Source organism: Microchirus variegatus (genome assembly GCF_963457635.1).
Source record: "Microchirus variegatus genome assembly, chromosome: 14".
NCBI lineage: Eukaryota > Metazoa > Chordata > Actinopteri > Pleuronectiformes > Soleidae > Microchirus > Microchirus variegatus.
Genome location: NC_139815.1, coordinates 12,412,645 through 12,435,611, shown reverse-complemented (window position 1 = coordinate 12,435,611; position 22,967 = coordinate 12,412,645). Strand labels below are relative to the sequence as shown.

Sequence of the window (22,967 nt, the reverse complement as noted above, 5' to 3'; positions counted from 1 at the left end):
GAAACACCATTAAAACACTGCTTGTAACTGCAGAGAATGGCGTCTTGTTTGTTCAGCATGTAGGTTTTATTCAGTGTAGGCTAAAATGGCCCATTGCTGGTTTTAATTCATGTTCAGTTCAGTGCATTTAGGACCTATTCAAAGTGAGAATTCCTGATGAAAATGTGTCCAAGAACACATTCATCTCCCATGTTACTGGAAGGTAAGTTGTGTGGGGTTTTTTGTGCTATTCCAGGGCATTTCTAAATTGAAATCATGGGGGGGGGGAACTGGGGAGGTCAGAGTTCATCATCATCTGTTATAGTGTTCTGAACATGTCACGTTAAGGAGCATCAGCGTCAGCTCGAAGCACAGGCTTAAGAATGCTCTGGATTGGCAAAGATTGGCTTTACACACAGCAGGAGAAACGTTTTATACCCTATGTGGTCCCTCTAGTAAGGTTTAACCTGCCACAAGAGTTCAGATATTTGCCAAACATGGTGGCAGTTAAAGGAGAAAAAAAAAAAAGAAAAAAAAAGCTCCCTGTTTCTGTGTAAGTGTAGTTTATGTATTAGACATGTGTCCCAGAGGTGTGTCAGCTGGTCCCAGGAGCCGGTACTTCTCCTCCAGCGACGGCTCAGTGCTGCTGCTGCTCTGCAGATGGATCAGCGGTTTGGTCTGCAACAGCACACAGCCTCTTCCTTGGCCACGCCTCTCCTCTTGGTTCCTGCGATTGAAGATGTTTATTCTGTTGTCCAGCTCAGGGCTGGCCTTCTCTGAGCCTGTGGGGCTGGGAAGCTTTAGGTTGACAGGGTCGACCGCCAGGCCCTTCTGGGCCAGACATGAGTCCTCGGAGAGGGAGGAGAGCAGTTCCTGAACAACCATGCTGGGGTCCCTGGGGTCTTGGCCTGAGAATGGAGGAGGGCAGCAGCGATGAGAGCTGTAACTCAGACTGAGGTCGTGAGCTGTGCTGCTGCTGCTGCAGTCTGTCACAGATGACGCCAGGGTGTGGCTACTCAGGCTGTGAGGCCGGGCCGTCATGCTGCCACTGGACTGTAGCACGCTGCCGGAGGATTCACTTACAGCACTGCCCACCCGCTCCACAGCGAGCACTGGGTTTGACTGGATGGGATTCACACCGGTGGGGAGGTGAACGTCAATGGCTGCCATGGTGATGACCCGAGTGCCTAAGCCAGGACCCCCGGGATCTTCAAAGACAGCCATATCACAGATAAAATAGATCAAACGCAAATACTGTGAGATAATATTATGCAAATGCAATGAGGGTAACACTTTATAATAAGTACACACATAAATGTTTTGTTCATGTACTGAGTGACTGCTGGACACACACAGAGAGGTGAGACAGCAGTCCCTTGGTCAATGAGAGAGCTGGTTTGTTTGAGGTGGATGCTGATTGGCTGCTTGAGTACAGCAGCGATTCGGAGACTGTTCCTCAGCTGATGGGATGAGTAAAACATGTATAATTGTGTTTATAAACTACAAACTAATGAGTATTCACGCCTGATAATTGATGAATTCAGTATTTATTAATGCTTAAAGGTGCCATTTGTAAGAATGTGGACAAAAACTACATTCAAATTCAAAATACCGAGGTCTTTTAGGTTTCGTTTTCTGACGTAACTGGCAACCCGTGGTTGCTCGGCAGCTGAGACTGCAATGATTGGTAGAATGGGTAGGTGGCGCCACATGCCAAAACATGATTTCAAAACATAAACATGATTTGCAGTCTCCAAAATATTTTTTAAATGTAAATATTTTAGCTGTACTGTTGTTGTTGGTGAGTTCAGTTTGTTATATGAACATTATTCCTAAGTCTCTGACATATTAGGAGGATTTTATGGCCAGTTGCTTTAGGTTTATTACATAATGCACCTTTAACTAATGCTAATCACTGTTGCAGAATACATTCACAAAATCTCAGTGTTCATCGTCTCTTACCACTGCTGGCTTCGCTGTAGTATTGGCTGATGTAGTTGTTCATGTCATCGTGGCCAACAGGATCTGAGTTCAATTCAAAATAAATAAAATGAAGAGACGCTCATTTTTCACAACATGTTATGACAAAATGTTGGTTTATCTGAGTATCTTTTTTTCTATACACTACCGTTCAAAAGTTTGGGCTCACTTAGGAATGTCCTTATTTTTGAAGGAAAAACACTTTTTTTCCAATGACTTTAACATTAAATGAATCAAAAATACACTCTATACATTGTCAATGTGGTAAACGACTATTCTAGCTGCAGACGTCTGGTTTTTAATGGAATATGTACATAGGTGTATAGAGGCCCATTTACAATGTTCTAATGGTACATTGTGTTTGCTAACCGCGTTAGAAGGCTATTGGATGATTAGAAAACCCTTAAAAACCCTTGTGCAATGATGTTAGCACAGCTGAAAACTGTTTTGATGGTTCTTTGACGAAAGCAATATTTGAAGGGCAAAATTATTATTTTGAATAACAATCATTATTTCTAATGTTGTCAATGTCTTGACTATATTTTTCTATTCATTTTGCAACTCTTTTGATGAATAAAAGTGTGACTTTTAATGGAAAACACAATAAAATTGTATAGGTGAGACAAAACCTTGACACTACACAGAGAAGTATGTACGATCACCTACCTGAACAGTAGTGTATATCTGCACATTTCTGACTCATTTTAACTCAACAACCACTCATCTCTGTGCCTGTTAACAAAATAAAATTCCACATGCATCATCGAATTGCCCATGTACCATATCTCTCTGCTTCTATTAGCAAACGCTGCTTCTTCTTCCATATTGATAGGTAAGTTTCTCATAGACGCCTCTATGTCCATGATCGTTTCCGTTTGTCATTAACTCCCTTTCTCTGTCAATCAATCAATGTTATTTTAGACACCTGCGGTTGATACTGATACTGATTGATTTTAAACCTCCGCCTTATGACAAATAGACAAACACATCCACACGATAATTGTAATGAATTAGCAACCAACGGTGACTGTTCATATACAGGGTCACATCAAGTGTAAATGATTGTAATTGCATTTCACACCTTTTCCTCTGTACGTACTTTGGTCCGTTTCAGTCTTAACAGCCGCAAACTGCTCCGAATGGAGAATATCTCCTATGTTTACAACACAATATTGACAGCTTCGCTTTGCATTAGCTGCACCTTAGTGCACCAGATATATAGATGTGGACAGTGGCGGGGTGGGGTTGGTTACAGGGATGAGGGGAATGGGGGCTCTTTGTTCGTGTGTGTGTGTGTGTGTGTGTGTGTGTGTGTGTGTGTGTGTGTGTGTGTGTGTGTGTGTGTGTGTGTGTGGTGACTGGCTGTGATCTGCCGTGCTCTTCTGTTTCGCTTGATTGGCCTTGAGCTCACTGTCCGCTGGCTGAGTGCGAACCCAGAGTAGCCTGAGTGCTAGCCCCCTTCCCCCCCGGGGACATGCTGCAGACTCTGATGGGTAATTTCATTTATTTTTCAGGCTAAAATATTAATCCCTGGGCCACCCCCTGGAGAGGAAGCATTGCACTCACTAAAACAAGACTAAGACAATCACTCCACAATTAATAACACATGAGTCTTAAGAAAGAAAGAACGGGCTGCCCAGCATACGTAAAAAGGCTCTGCTCTTCTTTCTGAGAAAGTCAAGTTAGCAGCCTGTCATCTGTCTCACGATGAGGACGATGAGGTCCTTTAAGTTCAGATGTTAGCCAGCATTTTACCACACATGAAGAAGCGGAGAGTAGAACCCAGGATGGTTACCTACTAATACTAATACACTTCATTCTTACTGCTAATACTAAAAGTAAGAATGAAGTGAACAAAATCATTCATATTTTAGATTTGATTAGATAATAGCGTCATGGTTTGGGATATTGACTGGTTTATCTGTACCCCATACTCTGTTATTGATCTGTTGGTTCCACAATATCGGTCCCGACTTAAACATCTCAGTTATTGCCTTATAAAGTCAGAATGGTCCAATATTGTCATTGTGTGCTGATGTTAGCATCGATCCGACCATTACTCCAATCAATGAAACCTCACAGACTGATATGATGACTGCAGACGCTTAGTCCTACACTATTAGAAATAAAAGTAGAACCACATAAGGTCCTCGGCTTGTCCTCATAGGAGAACCCTTTTTGGCTCCAGGTAGAACCTTTTTATAAAGGGTTTCCACCAAGAACCCTTTTAAAAACCTTTATTCAGGAAAGGGGTTTTAAAGGGTTCTCTGGATCAAAATGGTTCTTACTGGAACCATTAGTGTTACCAAGAACCATTGAAAAACCCTTTCTTCAGGAAAGGGTTTTTCAGAAGCAAATGGTTCCAGGTAGAACCTCAGCCCTTGAAGTAGGACCCTTTTGGAACCCTTATTTCTAAGAGTGTAGAAGCAATCCTGCTACTTTTTAAACATGTTTCATATCCTTTAAGCTTTAATTTTGTGTCGTTTTATGGAGACAAAAGCACAAGTTCAAACTTTGCTGCTCACCGAACATGCGTATATCTTTCGTTGCTGCAGTAAATCTCTTTTATTGTACTCGTGCAGGACTAAGTGCTTTGTGACGACAGTCGTCTCTTGGCGTCTGAGAGAAAACTCCACCGGCTCATTGATTTGCATTGATTGTCACTGGATGTGATTTAAATTGACATGCTTTAGTACTTTGAGGTGTTTAAAACCATCTGTGAGTCTCCTACAGTTGATAAGAGTTATTGATAGTGAGGTGGCTCGCTGCGTGTGTGTGTGTGAGAGCGAGGCCCGTTGAGATCTGGGCAGTACACATAACACACTTGGCTTGATTTGAGTTGACCTGACTTGCCTTAAGCTGCATGGTCTAAGTGCTCATCCCAGTGACCATGTTTCTGTAAAATTCCCCACTTGTTTCTGAGAGCCAGATTTTCCACTATGCCCTCAGGGTAATTTTGTGGCCACTATGGAGCCTCCTGGTGTCCTATTGTGGTTTGCAGGTGAAGGGGAACAGATGTTGACAGCAGCCCACTCCTTCTTAACAAGACCCAATTCACAGAGCACTCTGTACCTGAAATAGCCCCAGTGGCCTGCGTTGGTTTGGTTTGGTTTTGCCACAAGGCGGGAAGTAAGAAAGATAGTTGGGGAGTGACAGACAGTGACATGGTGTCGGAGAACATGCTTGTTTTCTCCAGAATTCTCCAGATCCTAAAAGCTTTTTTTGCCCTTCATATTGATCCCAGTGCGCCTGCGGTCAGATGGGTGTTGTGTCTGAGCATGGAGGCGCTAAGAGCCTGGCCTCGGAGATGCCCCAGGGCTACTGCTTCAGATTAACTCTACACTGCTGTGGCATTCAGTTCACCTGATGTTACGCTGTTTAAGACTTTTTGTTCCACGTGATTATGTACATACTTTATGCTGCACCTGTCTCAGGACTGTCATGACATGGGCTTTTTGTCTTAAATTAACCTACTTTCAGTTCATAAAATCATCCATTTTTCAATCAGTTCAACCAAGAATACAAACATACTGCTTTAGACACCGTACTGTACCTGCAGTCGCACTGGACTCCCTGGGGTTTCTCTGGCCACCTTCATCATCAGACTCCCCAGGAGTCAAGCCTTCGACAACCTTGAAACTTCTGCCCTGTTTCCCCCAAACGTGGTGGATTTGCATGGCTGCTTCACGCTCTGCTGCAATGTCCACGTCCTGCTGCGCAAGATGAGCCCTCAGCTGCCTGATCTCAAACTGCACGTGATTTTGAGTTGCATGAGCGCGTCCATGTGGATCAAAAAGAGAGAAGCGTAGTCGGTCAGGAGTGTGAATGATCCGGGGGAAAGTAAAAGGGTATTTGAAAAATGACAGATAAGAGAAGAGATAGATGAGAACACTTTAGATCAGGGAACACATGCATATAAGTAGCATACTAGCCCTTTATAAATAAATACTAAGCACATAATTGACACATTATTCTACCTCTATTACCACATGAATTAAGGTTTTTCCTACATAAGGTGTTAATACATATTATTAATATTAATATTTACTAATTAAGGGATAGTATGCTACTTATACGCATGTTAGTAAGCACCTAGTTAATGGTGAATATGTGTTCCCAAATCTAAAGTGGTACCAAGAAGAATAACAGGATGGGAAGGAAAGAGACGAACAAATCAAGGGGAAAGAATGTGAAATATGGGGGAAATACAAAAAAAGACTAACTGTGATCTGCATACATTTAAAAGCAGTGAACAGAAACGTTATATAGAAAAAGGACTGTGGGCCTGTGAGTCATAGCTCACCATAAACACAAAGAATGAAAAACAGTCTGTATTTGTATATCCGGTCCCTTGACTTAATAGGTCATGGGTTATTATTGCAAAACATCAAAGTTCGTTATTAAGAAAGTTATTTTTAGTATTTCAGCTGTATGCTGTTTTGTGTATCCATATGCTTCATCGCTCTGAGAGGAAACAGTGAGTTGCAGTGTTAAATATAGTAAAAGGAAAACAATTTTACAGGCAGTAATGATCAAGTTTGCTGGAAATATGTTAATGTACTACAAAGTATTACGATAGTGTACATTACATCTGTTGCCAGTTTGATCAACAAAATCTTTTGAAAAAATCAAATCATGTCCTTCAGAAACTTTTACATGAACTATATTTATTAGTTGTGTCGAGTGCCAGTCCTACACATGATTAAACTGAGTGTAGTCTGATCTTCCCCATCGTGTTATCAGTGTGTGTGAGAGAGCTGAGGATGATGTGTCATGAAACCAGTGGAAAGATTTGACCTGTTCATGAGGTATTGCTGCCCTCTTCTGGTGGCAGGTGAGCTGGCAGCTTCACATAGAGTCGTTGTAATCAACTACACACTGTGACAATTCTAGACTTTTTTTTCTTTTCAGATTTGATGACAGTAGTGTAACTTGAATTCAAGCAGTAAGTCAGAACCCTATGTGGTACACGCTTAGAAATAAGGGTTCCCAAAGGGTTCTTCTAAGGGCTGAGGTTCTACCTGGAACCATTTGCTTCTGAAAAACCCTTTCCCGAAGAAAGGGTTCTTGGTAACACTAAGGGTTCTCCTATGAGGACAAGCTGAAGAACCTTATATGGTTCTACTTAGCACTTTTATTTTGTGTATAGAAACACTTAAACAACCTTAAACCTAAATAATGTGTGTGACCACAAGTAATCCTTTTGTAGTTGTTTGAGTGGCCTATTTTAAACTTTGTTTTACATTGACTTATCTGTGGCTGCCAAGGTTTTGTAGTAATTTATGGAAAGTTTAGAGAATCCAATACACTCTTAGAAATAAAAGTGCTAAGTAGAACCATATAAGGTTCTTCCGCTTGTCCTCATAGGAGAACCTGGAACCCTTAGTGTTACCAAGAACCCTTTTAAAACCCTTTATTCAGGAAAGGGGTTTTATAGGGTTCTCTGGATCAAAAACGGTTCTTCCAGGTAGAACCTCAGCCCTTGTAGAAGAACACTTTTGGAACTTATTCCTAAGAGTGTAGTGACATGGGTGCTAAAAGAGCATAATGGAAATCAATAAATACATGATTGACTTGCACTTTTTGAACCATAGGCTATTGTTACTTGTTGTTCCTCACCAACACCTGATGTTTTTTAGCAGGCACACTTGTCCTGCATATGTAGATGTTGCTGTTGTTTTTTTTTTTTTGGACTAACATTACCACTTGGTTTTGCCCCTTGTGAGCTCACGAGCTAATTTTGTAACTCTAAGGTGTTTTGTACTCACAGCCTGTTCCTGGCAGATCTGAGTGAGACGCTCCAGCTGCTCCTCTCTCACAGCCTTGGTCTTCTCACACTGCTGAATCTCCAGCTCCATCTCAACTTTGACTTGTAGCACGTATGCTATCACGGGAGACCGAGAGAGAGAGAGAGCGTATGGTATTATATTTAATACTTATGGTAAAACACAATGGGGTCAAGTCAAAGGTCACTGTTAAAGCTAGAAACCTTACACATGCACTCAATTAAAATAACAAAGTGGGGAAAGTTTCACAGAGACAATGGTTCATGAAAAATATTGCATCTCCAGTTTATACAGTCATCATTTCACCTGGGACCTGTGAACAATACCTATAAAGTGTCAGTTAGTGAGACACTTTGGAAAAGAAGTCGATCAAAGAGATGGTTTGTTGGAGGTGGATGCTGATTGGCTGCTTGAGTACAGCAGCTATTTGGACACTGTTCCTCAGCTGTATGTGTAAAACATGTATAACTGTGTTTATAAAATACATACTAATGAGTATTCATGCGTTCAATATGTATTCATGCTTCACTAATGCTAATAGTGTTTACTTGTTATAAAGTGTTACCACTTGTTGGTGTATCTGATATATTCTCAATCCACAGCAAAGGCATTTTGGCACAAACGTTTTTCAGCTCAAAGCTAATTTGTTTATCCAACGGATTCTGACATGATCTCACTTACACTGTTAGAAATAAGGGTTCCAAAAGGGTCCTTCTACAAGGGCTGAGGTTCTACCTGAAAGAACCGTTTTTGATCCAGAGAACCCTATAAAACCCCTTTCCTGAATAAAGGGTTTTAAAAGGGTTCTTGGTGGAACCCTCCAAAAGGTTTCCAATTGGAACCTATATAAAAAGGGTTCTCCTATGAAGACAAGCCGAAGAACCTTATATGGTTCTACTTTGCACTTTTATTTCTAAGAGTGTAGGGTTGCCAATACACGTTGACCTGTTTTAAATCTGTCTCTATTTTTCAGACAAACCTGCAGGTTGACAAGATGATTTCCTCTTCTTACAATTTCACGCCACATTTTATTTACACATGACGGAAAGCTTGTCTCAAACAGGGTACTCTGAGTGAATTTCAATACCTGTTGTCACATTTTTCAGTCATCCGAATAACAAAGCGGTGTGTCCTGGTGTGTGTGTGTGTGTGTGGTGATGATTATTCACAACAGATAGTTCATCCATTGTCTACCGCTTTATCCTCCACATGTGGGTCAAGGCTCACTGGAGCCAATCCCAGCTGGCGAAAAACAGGGTACATACAGGCCAGGTCGCCAGTCCATCACAGAGACAAATAATCATTCACTTTCACATTCACACCTCGGGGTAATTTAGAGTGTCTTATTAACCTCTGGTGTACACAGAGAAAAGCCATGTAGACATGTATTCTATGCTGCAAAGCAACAGCGATGTGATTACAGTGAATCTCTTTTTATTGGATCCATTTTCTGATTTTTTTGGGAGCCTGGTTTCTCCAATCGACAACGACATGTATCTCTTTGCTAAGAAACTGAGCTCAGTTTCTCTGGTCCTGACACATTGTGATGCTGTTCACTTTTCGGCGTTTCCACGACACAAACATCTCCTCTTTACACATCAAGCTAATCATGCGCGAGACTCAATCTCTCTCCCGTGATAACTGAGCGCGTCCCTCAGCTGTACATTCATTGGTTTGTGTGCGACTTTTTTTTGTTCCCCCTCTCTGAGGTGTGATGCCGCCTGCCTAACAACAAAACTCAATCACTCACAATGATCAAAGTCAACAGGTCGAGATGTATCAGTCCATAAGTCCTTTCCCTGGAAACCAACACTGCATGTTAAGAAGCACGTTTTCCCCTGAAACTCTCAGTGGCGTGAAACAATGAACACTATAGTGCATTTTACTCCTCAAGTAATTCATGCTTTGATTGTGTGTCTTTTATAATTGAATAAGAGTTTGGACCAGTCACCTGAAATTAACCAGTGCAGGAAATAGTTTTAATCAGGACACTTTGTCACTGGACAGATGACACTGACCTCATTTATGGTCTCAATGCCACTGATCCTGTATGCAGGCGGAGGCGCGTGTATCGAGGGTGACCTCCGCACGCATATCGAACCTGTCTGTATTAGCATAGAGGAGAGCGACCACTATATTCATTATAGCCTGTCTGAATCTACTTAACCAGCCCCTTGCAATCAATACAAGTTAGAGTAGCAGAGTGGCAGCAATTTAGTGTGAGGCTAAATCAATAGCCATATTGCTCTGAATAGTAAATAATATGTATAACCATGGAGAAAATGGGATGATTTAGCTTGAGCCAACTGATTCCCGCGTGATCTTTCGGAGTTAGGAGAGATGGCGTATTTCCTTGGTACGTACAGTATCAGTTTCTCACACACAGTTTTGATGGACAGATTTTTGGCCCTACTCACCATCGATGATCCTCTTGACCCTCCAGATGCGGAGAGTGATGATGAGGCTAATGGCATCCCAGGGGCTGCTGGGCCCATTGGCCACGGTGGAGGCCACCATGGGCGCCAGCGACAGCACAATCACAGCGCCATCAAACACCTGAGGGGAGCAGCATACAGGCATACAGTACACTCTTGGAAATAAGGGTTCCAAAAGGGTTCTTCTACTAGGGCTGAGGTTCTACCTGGAACCATTTGCTTCTGAAAAACCCTTTCCCGAAGAAACGGCTTTTCAAGGCTTCTTGAAAACACTAATGGATCTAGTAAGAACCTTTTTGATCCAGAGAACCCTTTTAAAACCCCTTTCCTGAATAAAGGGTTTTAAAAGGGTTCTTGGTGGAACCCTCCAAAAGGGTTCTATCTGCAGCCAAAAAGGGTTCTCCTATGAGGACAAGCCGAAGAACCTTATATGGTTCTACTTAGCACTTGTATTTCTAAGAGTGTACACACATCTCATATACTGTATGTAGAAATGTGGTCGGTTACAAGCCCCTCCCAAATCCGTGAACAACCTTCCAGCCATGACCTCAATTATGTGATTGCGTGCCGTAAAAATGAATCTGCCACCAACAGCATGTTTGCTTCACTTAGTTTAGCACAAACACCAGGAATGGGAAGAAACAGCTAAACTGGCTGTATATCTAAAGGTTTTGGGGTCTTGGAAGGACAACATTAGAATAATAATAATAAACAGGCGTACTCACCTCAACTTTGTTTTCTATGTAGTCCCAGATCCCGAGCACTACGATTCTGAAGACAGTCTGAGACAGACGGGATAGAGATAAATGGACACGTTAAAATAGGTAGGGGAAAAAAATGATATGTGACCCTGGGCACAATCCATTTTTCTTCTTTGGATCTCCTTTATACTGCAGAAACAGTAATAATTCAAGAAAACGATACCTGAATCTTAAGACTCATGTCTTAGACTTAAATTCAAAATAAAACGAGCCCACACAATGACATTTATTTGACTGTGATGCACCAAAACATCTGGAAAAAGACACAAGAGTTGTTATTATTATTATTTAACCTGCAAGTATTAAGTATTCATTGCTAAATTAGCTCTGTAGCAATCATCCCTAATAAGACTTTATCAGTTGCAAACCTGTAACCTGATATTGATAAGTGACCTACAAAAGGCACAACACTTGTAATGTGATCGCCTGTCAAGATCCTACACTCTTCTCTATGAATGCCCGTAGTAGTGGGCTTCTTTGTTGAAAAAGCCCCATTGATTTACAATCCAATTAGCATGGAGAGTCATGTACAAGTGGTGCCACTAATCCATCATGTGGAGCACATGTTGGACAACAGCGCGGTGTTAAATGAGAACTGCTGAGGCTCTGCCCACATGTTCACATCCTCTTCCTTGATTGGTGCACGGGGACCACCTAGTAATAAGCTACATCTACAGTATGTAACACGATTCCCACATGATTCTTGTTCTGTGGTGTCAGTGGGTGGAATGTTTGGATGGCTCATATTACTGTAACCCCATCCCCACTGCTCATTAAGCTCAGCTGTAATTATTGCTGCTGCTGCTGCTGCTGCTGCTGCTGCTGCTGCTGCTGCTGCTGCTGCTGCTGCTGCTGCTGGCTCCCTGGTAATTAATGTTTGGTTTTTAGGGCATTAGGGCTAAGGCCATTGGGGTAATTGGTTTGCACTGGAGTGGCCTGTGGGCCAAATTCTCCACTGTCCATTTTTGTTTTTCACAATTCCAGACTGATGATAAGACACTATTTTATCTAACAATGACTCAAATTTTATTAAGACTAATTAAAACAGTGGTTAAAACTTTCAGCCGTCCGCCTCAAGGTAGCATCCTTAAAGCTAAAGCTGAATACTGACAAGATGAAAGATTGAAGGATAATGGTCAAGAATGGAAATTAAATAACAGCCACCTACATGAGTTCCCTCGGGCCTCTAGCAGGTCATAATTTTAAGTTTAAAGAAAGTTTCATTTGTCCCTGGAGTGCTCTGATGATCGTTTAATACCGCACAAGAACAACAGAATTTAAATACAAACTATATAACACAGAGTTAGATACACACATCTTACCTCTGAGAAGAAGAGTGACAGGATGATAAGGCTAATCCAGTGGATAATGCTGGCAAATTGAAAAGCATTGGAAACTGTTGAGAGAAGACACAGTGTTTTTATTTCACAGAAAAAAATCTAATTTAATTGAAGGTTTTATCACCTGAGTTGAGTTAAAACTTGCTTTTATTTTCTTCTGATGGAGCAGAAAGTCATGTGAAATCTATTTCCTGTCAGGATTTATTTTATCCCATGCTCTTACAGCACTTTGACAAACTGTCCAACAGCATGTTTAGGTCGTTCCATATCTCAGAGCTCATCCATCGATCTCCAGTGCCAACCTGTATTTACCCCCCCCCCCCCATTCTCCCACTAAACTCTGTGTGTGCTTTCTTGCTCATTTCCTCCCACATTTTTCTGCCTTCTCCTCTATTTGTCTTGCAGGACTGGCAGCGGACAAACACTAGTTCACACCACTGAGACTCAGGTATCATCAGACTGGACACTAGCCAGTAATTGATGAGAATGTTTGCCTGCTGTTGTAGACAAGAGACTCTGTTCATTATCGCCTCTCTCCATCACTTGCCATCACAAACATTTACCGTCCAGCTCAAATGCCACCCCCCCCCCATTTGTGACTGACATGACTGCACACAGCAGTGACACGAGTGACTGTGGCAGCACAAGGCCAGTGGTGTAAAGTGCTACCACCTAAAAAATACAGAGAATCAAAAACTATTGATACGTCTTACACCTGATGTTACCACATTGGATCGACTGTAGCATGTCAGTTTAAAGCTACACTCTTAGAAATAAAAGTGCTAAGTAGAACCAGATAAGGTTCTTCGGCTTGTCCTCATAGGAGAACCCTTTTTGGCTCCAGGTAGAAGCTTTTTATAAAGGTTCTACCTGGAACCCTTTTGGAGAGTTCCACCAAAGCACCTTTCCCTTCAGGAAAGGATTTTTCAGAAACAAATGGTTCCAGGTAGAACCTCAGCCCTTGTTGAAGGACCCTTTTGGAACCCTTATTTCTAAAAGTGTAGTCCATCTATCTTATATACAAGGTGTGTACAGTGTGATACAGTTTAAAACCTCTTGTAAGAGGTTAATCGATTATTAATCGATGACTAAATTAATTGTCAACAATTTTGATAATCGATCCATCGGTTTGAAGCTTTTTGCATGATTAAAGCAAGATGTTTGATTGATTGTTTCAGCTTCTTAAATTGTCTTCTTAAATGTTAAAAGACATTTGAGAACATCATCATTTCCAGGTTTGACGAACACTTTTTTAACATTTAACATTTAACATTTTATGACATTTTATGGACCAAAAGATTACTCGATTAAATCGTGAAAATAATCGACAGATTGATCGATTATGAAAATAATGGTTAGTTGACGCTCTAAAACTGTGCTCATTCATATTACTTTTGTTTGTTTGTTTTTGCAAAAGTTTGGACATAAAATAAAGAAAAAGGAATGATTTTTTTAAGGAAGATTTAGAAATGTTATGATGTGAATGTTATCCATAGTATAGCATTATCCCAGGTCTATAACAAATGTTAGTTCAACTCACTGATATCTAATATATCTAATATATAAGACCAACTTTTAGTCACATCATTCCAATCTAAAATGTCAAAGATCACAGAATTTAAAAACAACAAAGCTGGTGTTACTCTAAGACTTTTGCAGTGATGACCCTGTTTATATGTAAGTGGTAATGCAAGACTAGCACTATAGACAAAAAAAAAAAAACATTCTGTTAAAAGCTGAAGGGCCTCCCAGATGTTCTATGATCATCACCCATTGTTTTGCTGATGTAGACTATGCAGGCTCGGCGAACAACTCCTCAATAGGAATAAAGGTCAAAATAGGAGTAAGTACATGAGCAGCCATTCATGCAGACTATTTACATTGTAGGAGTTTGGTGTCTATGAGCAGCTCCAACGACAGGAAAAGCACCACCAGGATGACACAGGCCACCAGGACACAGTTGAAGCCAGCGCTGAGCAGACAGACCTGCCACAGGGCCACGCGACGACCGCAGCATGGCTTCAGCCAGTTAGACCTGAGGACGACAAACACAAGAATAATTCAGTGTTTTCACACCACATCATGGAAGATGGGGCCACGGTTGGTGTAGTGGTTAGCACTCTTGCCTTTGCAGCAAGAAGACCCGGGTTCCTGGGTTCGAGCCCCGTTTGGGACAACTTCGGAACAAGGGCCTTTCTGCAAGGAGTTTGCATGTTCTCCCCGTGTGTGCGTGGGTTTTCTCCGGGTTCTCCGGCTTCCTCCCACAGTCCAAAAACATGCGATATGGGGATTAGGTGAATTGGTCACTCTAAATTGACCGTAGGTGTGAGTGTGTGAGTGAATGGTTGTTTGTCTCTATGTGGCCCTGCGATGGACTGGCGAACTGTCCAGGGCGTACCCCGCCTATCGCCCAATGTCTGCTGAGATAGGCACAGCACCCCCCGTGACCCTCTGGTGGAGGAAAAAGCGGTAGATAATGGATGGATGGATCATGGAAGATAGATATGAAGGAATCATGATGTCATTGTTTCCAGAGGTGGAAAGTAATGAATTACATTGACTTGCGTTAATTGAGTAGGTTTTTTATGTACTTGTCTATGTTTTTTTTATCGTAAGAGAAAAAAAAATGATTCGGCCTTCTCTAAAATTAGCAGCTTACATTCTTAAGCACAAACCCAAACAACTCAGGACAGTGCCAGCTGCAACTTGCTAATAACAAAGGCCTTGTGTAGCACTGGCACCAGTCATTTGTACAGAATGTGCCTCTTCATATTTTCGCTGTGCCTAACCTGACTGGGGCAGAGGACTGATGAACTCAACTATGCAGTCCTCCCAAAGTTCAGCTCTAGGTACCGTATCAGCAGAGAAAGGCCTCCAAAACCCTAACTCTGGGACTCACAGGCAGACTGACAGAGGATGCCCAACTGTTAACATCTACTTATTCATGTTTGGCATTGTCTCAGTTCTCCTCAGATCTGAGCTGTTTCCAATAAAGCTTTTCAACTTAACTCATCTCTGACTCCGTCCTTGGCTGTCTCACTTGATAATCAAATCTCCTGATAATCAGCTATGTTTTAAATCACATCTGTAACTGAGTTAAATAAATTGATGCACCGGAAACTTTGGCAGAGACTCATGAGGACAGGTGATTTGGCGCTAATTAAGGTCCCTGAGTGACTGAGAAAGTTAAACCATTTGTGATATTTGATCCATTTTGACTGATACATTATGTGTTTACATATTTACATATATACTTTACTTTAACTTGAGTAAATTTTTACACCAGTACTTTTTCTTGTACTTAAAGTAAAATGTTATCAAAATAGTGGTACTTTTACTTGAGTAGAACATTTCAGTACTCCTTCCCAACCTCAGATTGTTTCACATTGTTGAGTGAAATACTGAGTAGTGTGTGGATGGTTTGTTCTGGCTATTCATGGCCAACAGAGGGTGGTAGTTTACACTTATCAAAGGTGATGTCTTATAAAAATCCAGGCACAGAGACTTGGTGATGGGCGGAGGGGAAAGCGTGAGTGCAGTCAGAGGCGTATATTGACAGAGAAAGAGACAGTGGAGCTCTGTGAACTAGTGACTTTGACCATTGGCTGTAGGTGTGACCAGAATAGTGATGGACTCCCTTTTTACTGTGGCAATGAAGGGAACCACTGTAGAGGAAGCTGCTTTTGTGTTCAGATAAATCAGTGGTGTGAGACACCACTGTGTGCATGTGAGATATGAATAAAAGACCTAATTACATCCACATAGCAAAGTGAGAACTGTTTGTTAAAACATGTGGAAAATGTGATTTTGTAAAAAAAAAAGAGTCTACATCAGATACTCCATTCATTTATTCTACCACTTTATCCTCCACATGACATGGGGGATGGAGCCGGTCCCAGCTGACATAAGGCAAAAGGTGCGGTGCATCCTGCACAGGTCACCAGTCCATCACAGGACAAACCATAATGACCACACCTACAGTCAATTGAGAGGTGAATATTTCAGGACAAAGACATCTTTATCTTGCCAGACAGTGTAAATGACAACAGAAATTAGACCATTTAAGGGTTTGGCAACATGGCTCAATGCTATTTTGAAATAGTGGGCAAGTCTGACAGAGCAGGGCTGACAGTGGGAGCTAAGAGAAACGGTGTCTCTCACCAGCTCTCCAGCTGGAGTGGAAATTTGGATCTGCCCACTACCTTTCCCTTCTCCCTATGCACTGGCACAAGGAGACAGACTTTGGCAGAGCCTCTCCCTCCTCTGATCATGTCTCCATTCCTTGGCGTGGCACTAACTTGGGCTGCAACGGTGGCAAAATGGCACAGTTTTCACCGTGGTTGCAAAACTGATTATGTTGCTCTCATCACAGAAGTATGAGAATGTTTTCCCCCCGTTTTAGAACGTAGTTATAGCCAATTGAACCACGTTTACGCGTCTCCTTGAAGATTTGGCATAAATGAAACTCCTGTCCATGAAATGATCCGAGATGTGCTTTTGAATGGGATGATATGAATTCAGCATCTGTGTCATCATGATTCCATATCGTGCACTTTTGATGATTTGAAGGTTCTGTTCAAATCAAACAGTTCATATCATTTCAGGCCTGGAATGTGAAGAATGATGCGCTAACCATAACTTAGTCATTACTAAAGACACATCTCTGCAGAAAGAAGAAACTGCACAGCGTTAGAATGGAAATATGTTTGATTAAGATTCTGATTTTCCAGTAACACATTTAAACATCGTTTAAAAAAAAGTAAACATTTTCAGCGGATGTTAAGTCGATCACTCCGGCCTCCTGTTGGTTTCTCAGATGGAATTATTTGTATAAGACTGGCATGCAGCGGCGCTACATTCCAGTAAATAATGCAAGGCTAATCTAATAGAGGTGTAATCATGCTGATAGCAATCATCTTCTTGGCTTTGCGTGGGGTGGAACAAGTGTGCACGCTCCAGATGGTGCAGAATCGGCTCCACCGGGGTCTTGGCGAGACAGTGGATGCCACATATTGTTGTCATACTGTGTTCCTCCCTACATGCCAGGACACATAGGCCTTTTGTCTGCAAGATGACATGGGTGGTGTTACCTCAAATGTCTGAAATCATTACAATGGAGGTCTGCAGAAACATTTTTCAATCATGGCAACATGATAAAATGTGTTTTTGTCACAACAGGTGTGCATTTCAAAGTTGTATTTTAGATTTGTATTGAGTTTCTGATTTATTCTACAAGTATTATGATTCCATAGTATCAATAATTGTGGGGTTTTCCTCTTTAAACCATAAACTGAATGAGTGGTAATAAAGTTTAAGGGCTAAAAACGTCTTGTTTCTCCTTTTAAGCACGGAATGAGAGAATGACTTTCCTTCAGGGTGTAATTCAAATATTCACTGGCTGCTTCTGATCTGTTTCACCGGCACAGCTGGACATTAGAGCCTTGGTGCCACTAAGCGATGAGGGTGAGGCGAGATTCTCATTCACCCTCTCCTCCCACACGTTTTTTTTCTAATTGATTCAGGTGTAATGCATGGAAGAAATGTCTAAACTCTTTGAGACATCATCAGAACTTCAATTTCACTGGCTCAAACAACCTCCATGGTTATAGGACGCTTTATCACATGCATCCACCCCGAGTACCATGTTAGAAATAAGGGTTCCAACAGGGTCCTTCTACAAGGGCTGAGGTTCTACCTGGAACCATTTGATTCTGAAAAACCCTTTTTCAATGGTTCTTGGTAACACTAATGTTTCCAGTAAGAACCATTTTGATCCAGAGAACCCTTTAAAATCCCTTTCCTGAATAAAGGGTTTTAAAAGGGTTCTTGGTGGAACCCTCCAAAAGGGTAGAACCTTTTTATAAAGGTTCCACCTGGAGCCAAAAAGGGTTCTCCTATGAGGACAAGCCGAAGAACCTTATATTTTATTTCTAAGAGTGTAGAGTGTAGTACGCCACTGAAATCCATTTTACATTAAATGATTTCATGCCTTATTTGTCTGTTGAAAGGAAGCAAAAAAAATAGACAAAACCATGAGGCCAGTGCCATACAACAAGTAAACATGGACTCTAAACATGTTCCCTATAAGGTTAGCAGGCATTTTGACATGTCATAATTAGGGAATCACTGGTGTTACTGGTATGATTCAACCATTAGCATAAGTTAACACCCTAGAACTGAATCAACCATCAATTTTCTAGCTATCCTCCACAAGAGGGTTGCAGAGGGTGCTGTGCCAATCTCAGCTGAGTGCGATAGGCGTGGTACACCCTGGACAGATCGCCAGTCCATCACAGGGCCACATAGAGACAAACAACCATTCACTCTCACTCTCACGCCTGCAGTCAATTTAGAGTGACCAATTTGCCTAATCTCCATATTGCAATTTTTTTTTTTTTTTGACTGTGGGAAGAAAACCGGAGAACTGGGAGAAAACCCACGCACACATGGGGAGAACATGAAAACTCTATGCAGAAAGAACCTTGACAAGAGTATGTGAAAATATACACTATGTTAAGTGTATAAAAACATTAACAAGCACTAAAGCATACTGTAGTTTACCGACACACCATGTGGGGTCAGAAATCTGTTCAAACCAACCAGCTAACAAGCACAAGTCATTAAAACAGCATTCCAAGACAAGTTTATAGTGTTTCTCATCTCCAAGTTTCATGCTATTCCAAACATATGAATAATAATAATATTCCTTTCAATTCTGTGTCTCAACTTCTCAACTTTTGCAGCTTACTCAAAAAACATTAACTGCATAGAAAACCTCATACAGTGAAATCTGTGTCTGTCTCCTGTACATACGTGTGTTTGTAAGTATTAAACCATGGAGTTGTAGTAAGGTCGCGTCTATCATCTGATATTAAAATGAGTCATAATCATCACAGCAGGCACCATGGAGACTCGGCTCATGTCATGATAAAAACTAGCCCAGACCAGAAGGGACACACAGACCGACACTGCCAGTGACACACACAGTATATTAATGAGTCTTATTAAAGCAAGAGGAGAGAGGAAAATGTTGTTTCCTTAACCCCAGTTGGTCCTGACAGGCTGAAAGAACCACCAGGCATGAGCTGCTCATGGACAAGGTCATCTTTTGTTTTCCAACTTGGCACCGTGGAATTTCTCAGTGACATTTTGCCACAACTAAATAGTGATTTCCCACATTATGAAGAGCCATAACAACAAGGTAGGCAACTGATACAGGCCCAATGACACTACAGAGAACAATAAAACATGTCAAAAGTCTGGCGTATCTAAAGGTCAGTATATAGGTCCCTCTTTTCCTCGGCCCCCCAGAGACCCTAGAAAAAGCTCTGCACGTCCCTCCATATTTCTGATTTTTCTTCTCTCTTGTTTTGTCACTTTCTCTGTCCACCTATTATCTCTCTGCTGCCAGTGTGTATTGAGCAGGTTGATACAGCTGTCAGTGTCTTCCACTGCCGGTGAGACTGATCGGAGCTGGACAGGGAAACAGAGGAGTGAGATTTAATCAGGGAAAGTAATCGATACCACCATGTTGAGAGAGAGAGAGAGAGAGAGAGAGAGAGAGAGAGAGAGAGAGAGAGAGAGAGAGAGAGAGAGAGAGAGAGAGAGAGAGAGAGAGAGAGAGAGAGAGAGAGAGAGAGAGAGAGAGAGAGAGAGCCACCACACACTGGGAGACCGTCAGCCTCACAGCACTCAATGGTTTCATCAGATAAAGTGAAAGAGGGGATTTTTGCTCAAACATTTATTCATGCTCATCTAGTCGACATGAATAGAAAATGGAAGACAAGCTTTGTATTATACCACTCATTCTCCTTTTTTTTATTTGTTGTTTTTTTTTGGGAGGGGGTTGTATTTTATTTTATTTTAAGTTTTAATTTGAGTCTTAATCTGTATGGAAGCCTGTTTCTGCCATAAAAAAAGAGGTTAAAAAAGTAATAATTATGAGATACAAAGTTGAAATTATGAGATAAAAAGTTAACATTATGAGATAAAAAAAGTTGAAATTATGAGATGAAAAAAAGTGTCATAATTATGACACTAAAAAGTCAAAATTATTTTTCACAAATTTAGATGTTGTTTAGATTTAAAATCATCTTTTTACTGATCAATGTTCAGTACAAGTTTTTTTTTTTTTTTTTTAAGATTAATTGCAAATCAGGGTTACCTGCCAGATTATGATAAACTGGACACTAGATTCCTATCATATCCCATGAAAGACGAATTTGTTTTTTAGCAGGATCCACAATTTAACATGCAATTTCCTCATGAAGTAGCTGGCTGGCCTTTAAAAAAAGAAAAGAAATTATAAATCTTTGATTTAACAAAAGGATTATTAGCATAGTATCTTCTTACAGTCACAGTATTGTTAGGCAACCACATGATTAATTCAAATACTCCATCCGTTTATGTGCAGCACTTATATAACTGCTTCTTAGTCTTACTCCGAGTCATGTCATCGAGGACGAGAGGAGCCATAAATCACCTCTCCACAGCTTTATGTATTGATATGCTTTCATAACATAAAGTGGTTATTTGGCAGATATTAATTACAATGTGTTAATTACACAATGTGACTATTGATTTTTTACAGTTTAATAGCTCAGATTTGGAAGTTTCTTAAGTGTCCAATAGATAGATAGAAGAATATGTCAGTTGATTTATCAAGAAAGTGGTATGTTTTTTTGGATACAACAACCTTTTTAACAGCTACCAAGCTCACATAGTGTGAAAGGTGTGTGATGTATGTGTTGAGATGGATGTGTTTGTTAGTTTTTAATGCAAAAGTTATCACAGAGAGAACAACATATACGTATATACTTTTTTTTTTTTTTTTTTGGAATTTGATTCCCTTTCCACTTTGGCTAGGAAAGCAATCTTTCACATTTCATGTCACTGAATATTAACCACTCTCTTCTATTGTTTATGCTCTCCCTCTCTTAGATGACGATGAGTGTGGTGAGGAGTAAATGGAGCAACAAATAGTTGTATGTGGCTAATATTATACACACTTAGAAATAAAAGAAAAGAAAAAAAACTAGAACCATATAAGGTTCTTTGGCTTGTCCTCATAGGAGAACCCTTTTTGGCTTCAGGTAGAACCTTTTTTTTATAAAGGTTCCACCTGGAACCCTTTTGGAGGGTTCCCACCAACAACCCTTTTAAAACCCTTTATTTAGGGAAAGGGGTTTCAAAGGGTTCTCTGGATCAAAATGGTTCTTACTGGAACCATTAGTGTTACCAAGAACTCTTGAAAAACCCTTTCTTCGGGAAAGGGTTTTTCAGAAGCAAATGGTTCCAGGTAGAACCTCAGCCCTTGTAGAAGGACCCTTTTGGAACCCTTATTTCTAAGAGTGTACAACACATTACTGATACTGCAATATGTGTGGATACCAAAAACATATGTGTAAAAACTAGTGCTGTCAGTTAAACACATTATTAACGGCGTTAACGCAAATCTATCTATCTATCTATCTATCTATCTATCTATCTATCTATCTATCTATCTATCTATCTATCTATCTATCTATCTATCTATCTATCTATCTATCTATCTATCTATCTATCTAGGGTTAGTATAAGTATAATTTCCACCAAATAATGGTGGTAGTAACCTGTTGTGTTTGTGTGATGAAGCCATGCTTATTTCCCTCCACTGACCGCTTTCTCAAATTTGCAAATTGAGCAGTGCTTATTTCAAAATGGTACATTTGGACCCTTGGCCTAAAGCCTGTTGGTGGCTCAGTGCATGAGCTCCTGTTGTTCCCTCTTGCCCACTACAGATTTGGAAGAACCATCTGGTGTTGGTACCTAACCCTGGACTCCTTGCACATTTGGAAGAGCACCATAGGCAACATATGCTTCCATTTCCTCGTCTGTCAACCACAAACCCTAGGACGGGAGGTGACATCACTGTCATCAAATGCTCAGGTGTGCACATGCAGTGGCACCTTCACCACCTCATACTACATTTCCTGTAAACAGAGTAAACGGCACAGATGCAGGTTTACAGTAAGCTTGTTTACATAGTTTATGTTGCTTACAAGTTTGGTGCATGTTTGACTGCTTTTAGACATTGTCAAGCTGTATTTCAATTCAACCAAGCATCCAAAATTAGGAAGAAATTGGTGATTTAACTGATGATTAAGTGACTTTGAAGGTGACTCCGATCTCAGTATTTCAGAAACTGCAGATCTACTGGGATGTTCACGTTTAACCATCTCTAAAGTTTGCAGAGCGTGGTCCCAAAAAAGACAAAAGATCCAGTGACATATCCAGCAGTTCTCTGGGCAAAAATGCCTCGCTAATTAATGCCAGAGGTCAAAGGAGAATGGCCAAACTGATCTGAAATGATAAGAGGGAAACAGTAAATCAAATCCCCGCACAACACATCTAACCATGAAGCAGATGGGCCATAGCAGCAACTTCAATGAGAGGCCAGACTTTTGCCCCCCGACAAAGTCACACACTTAGCAGCATCCTACACAAAACAAGCTGAAATACACCAAAATCCTTCAACCGAAAAAAAAAAAAAAAAAAAAAGTGAGCAAACAAACAAAAGCAGCTTGATGACTAGGAGGAGAGTGGGCGGCCATGAAAGTGCTGAACACAAGCCCGTGCCACCTTGGTCCTCCCAGCATTTTTCCTAGACAGGAAGATGGATGGGCCCAACTCTATTAATAAGCACAC

At 41.0% G+C, this 22,967-nt stretch overlaps 1 protein-coding gene across 1 annotated transcript in view; it reads right to left on the bottom strand.

The window, feature by feature from the left end:
- Window positions 1-543: 543 nt before the first annotated feature.
- The window catches only part of LOC310936474 (transmembrane protein 266-like), a gene marked incomplete at both ends in the record, with an annotated part of 28,982 nt that continues 6,558 nt past the window's right edge, over window positions 544-22,967 (bottom strand). Inside the window, 8 exons of the mRNA XM_083900547.1 lie at window positions 544-1,187; window positions 1,942-2,004; window positions 5,513-5,708; window positions 7,728-7,843; window positions 10,163-10,301; window positions 10,906-10,962; window positions 12,264-12,337; window positions 14,162-14,316. Coding sequence (XP_083756673.1) covers window positions 544-1,187; window positions 1,942-2,004; window positions 5,513-5,708; window positions 7,728-7,843; window positions 10,163-10,301; window positions 10,906-10,962; window positions 12,264-12,337; window positions 14,162-14,316 — 1,444 coding nt within the window. The remainder of the gene's footprint in view (window positions 1,188-1,941; window positions 2,005-5,512; window positions 5,709-7,727; window positions 7,844-10,162; window positions 10,302-10,905; window positions 10,963-12,263; window positions 12,338-14,161; window positions 14,317-22,967) is intronic.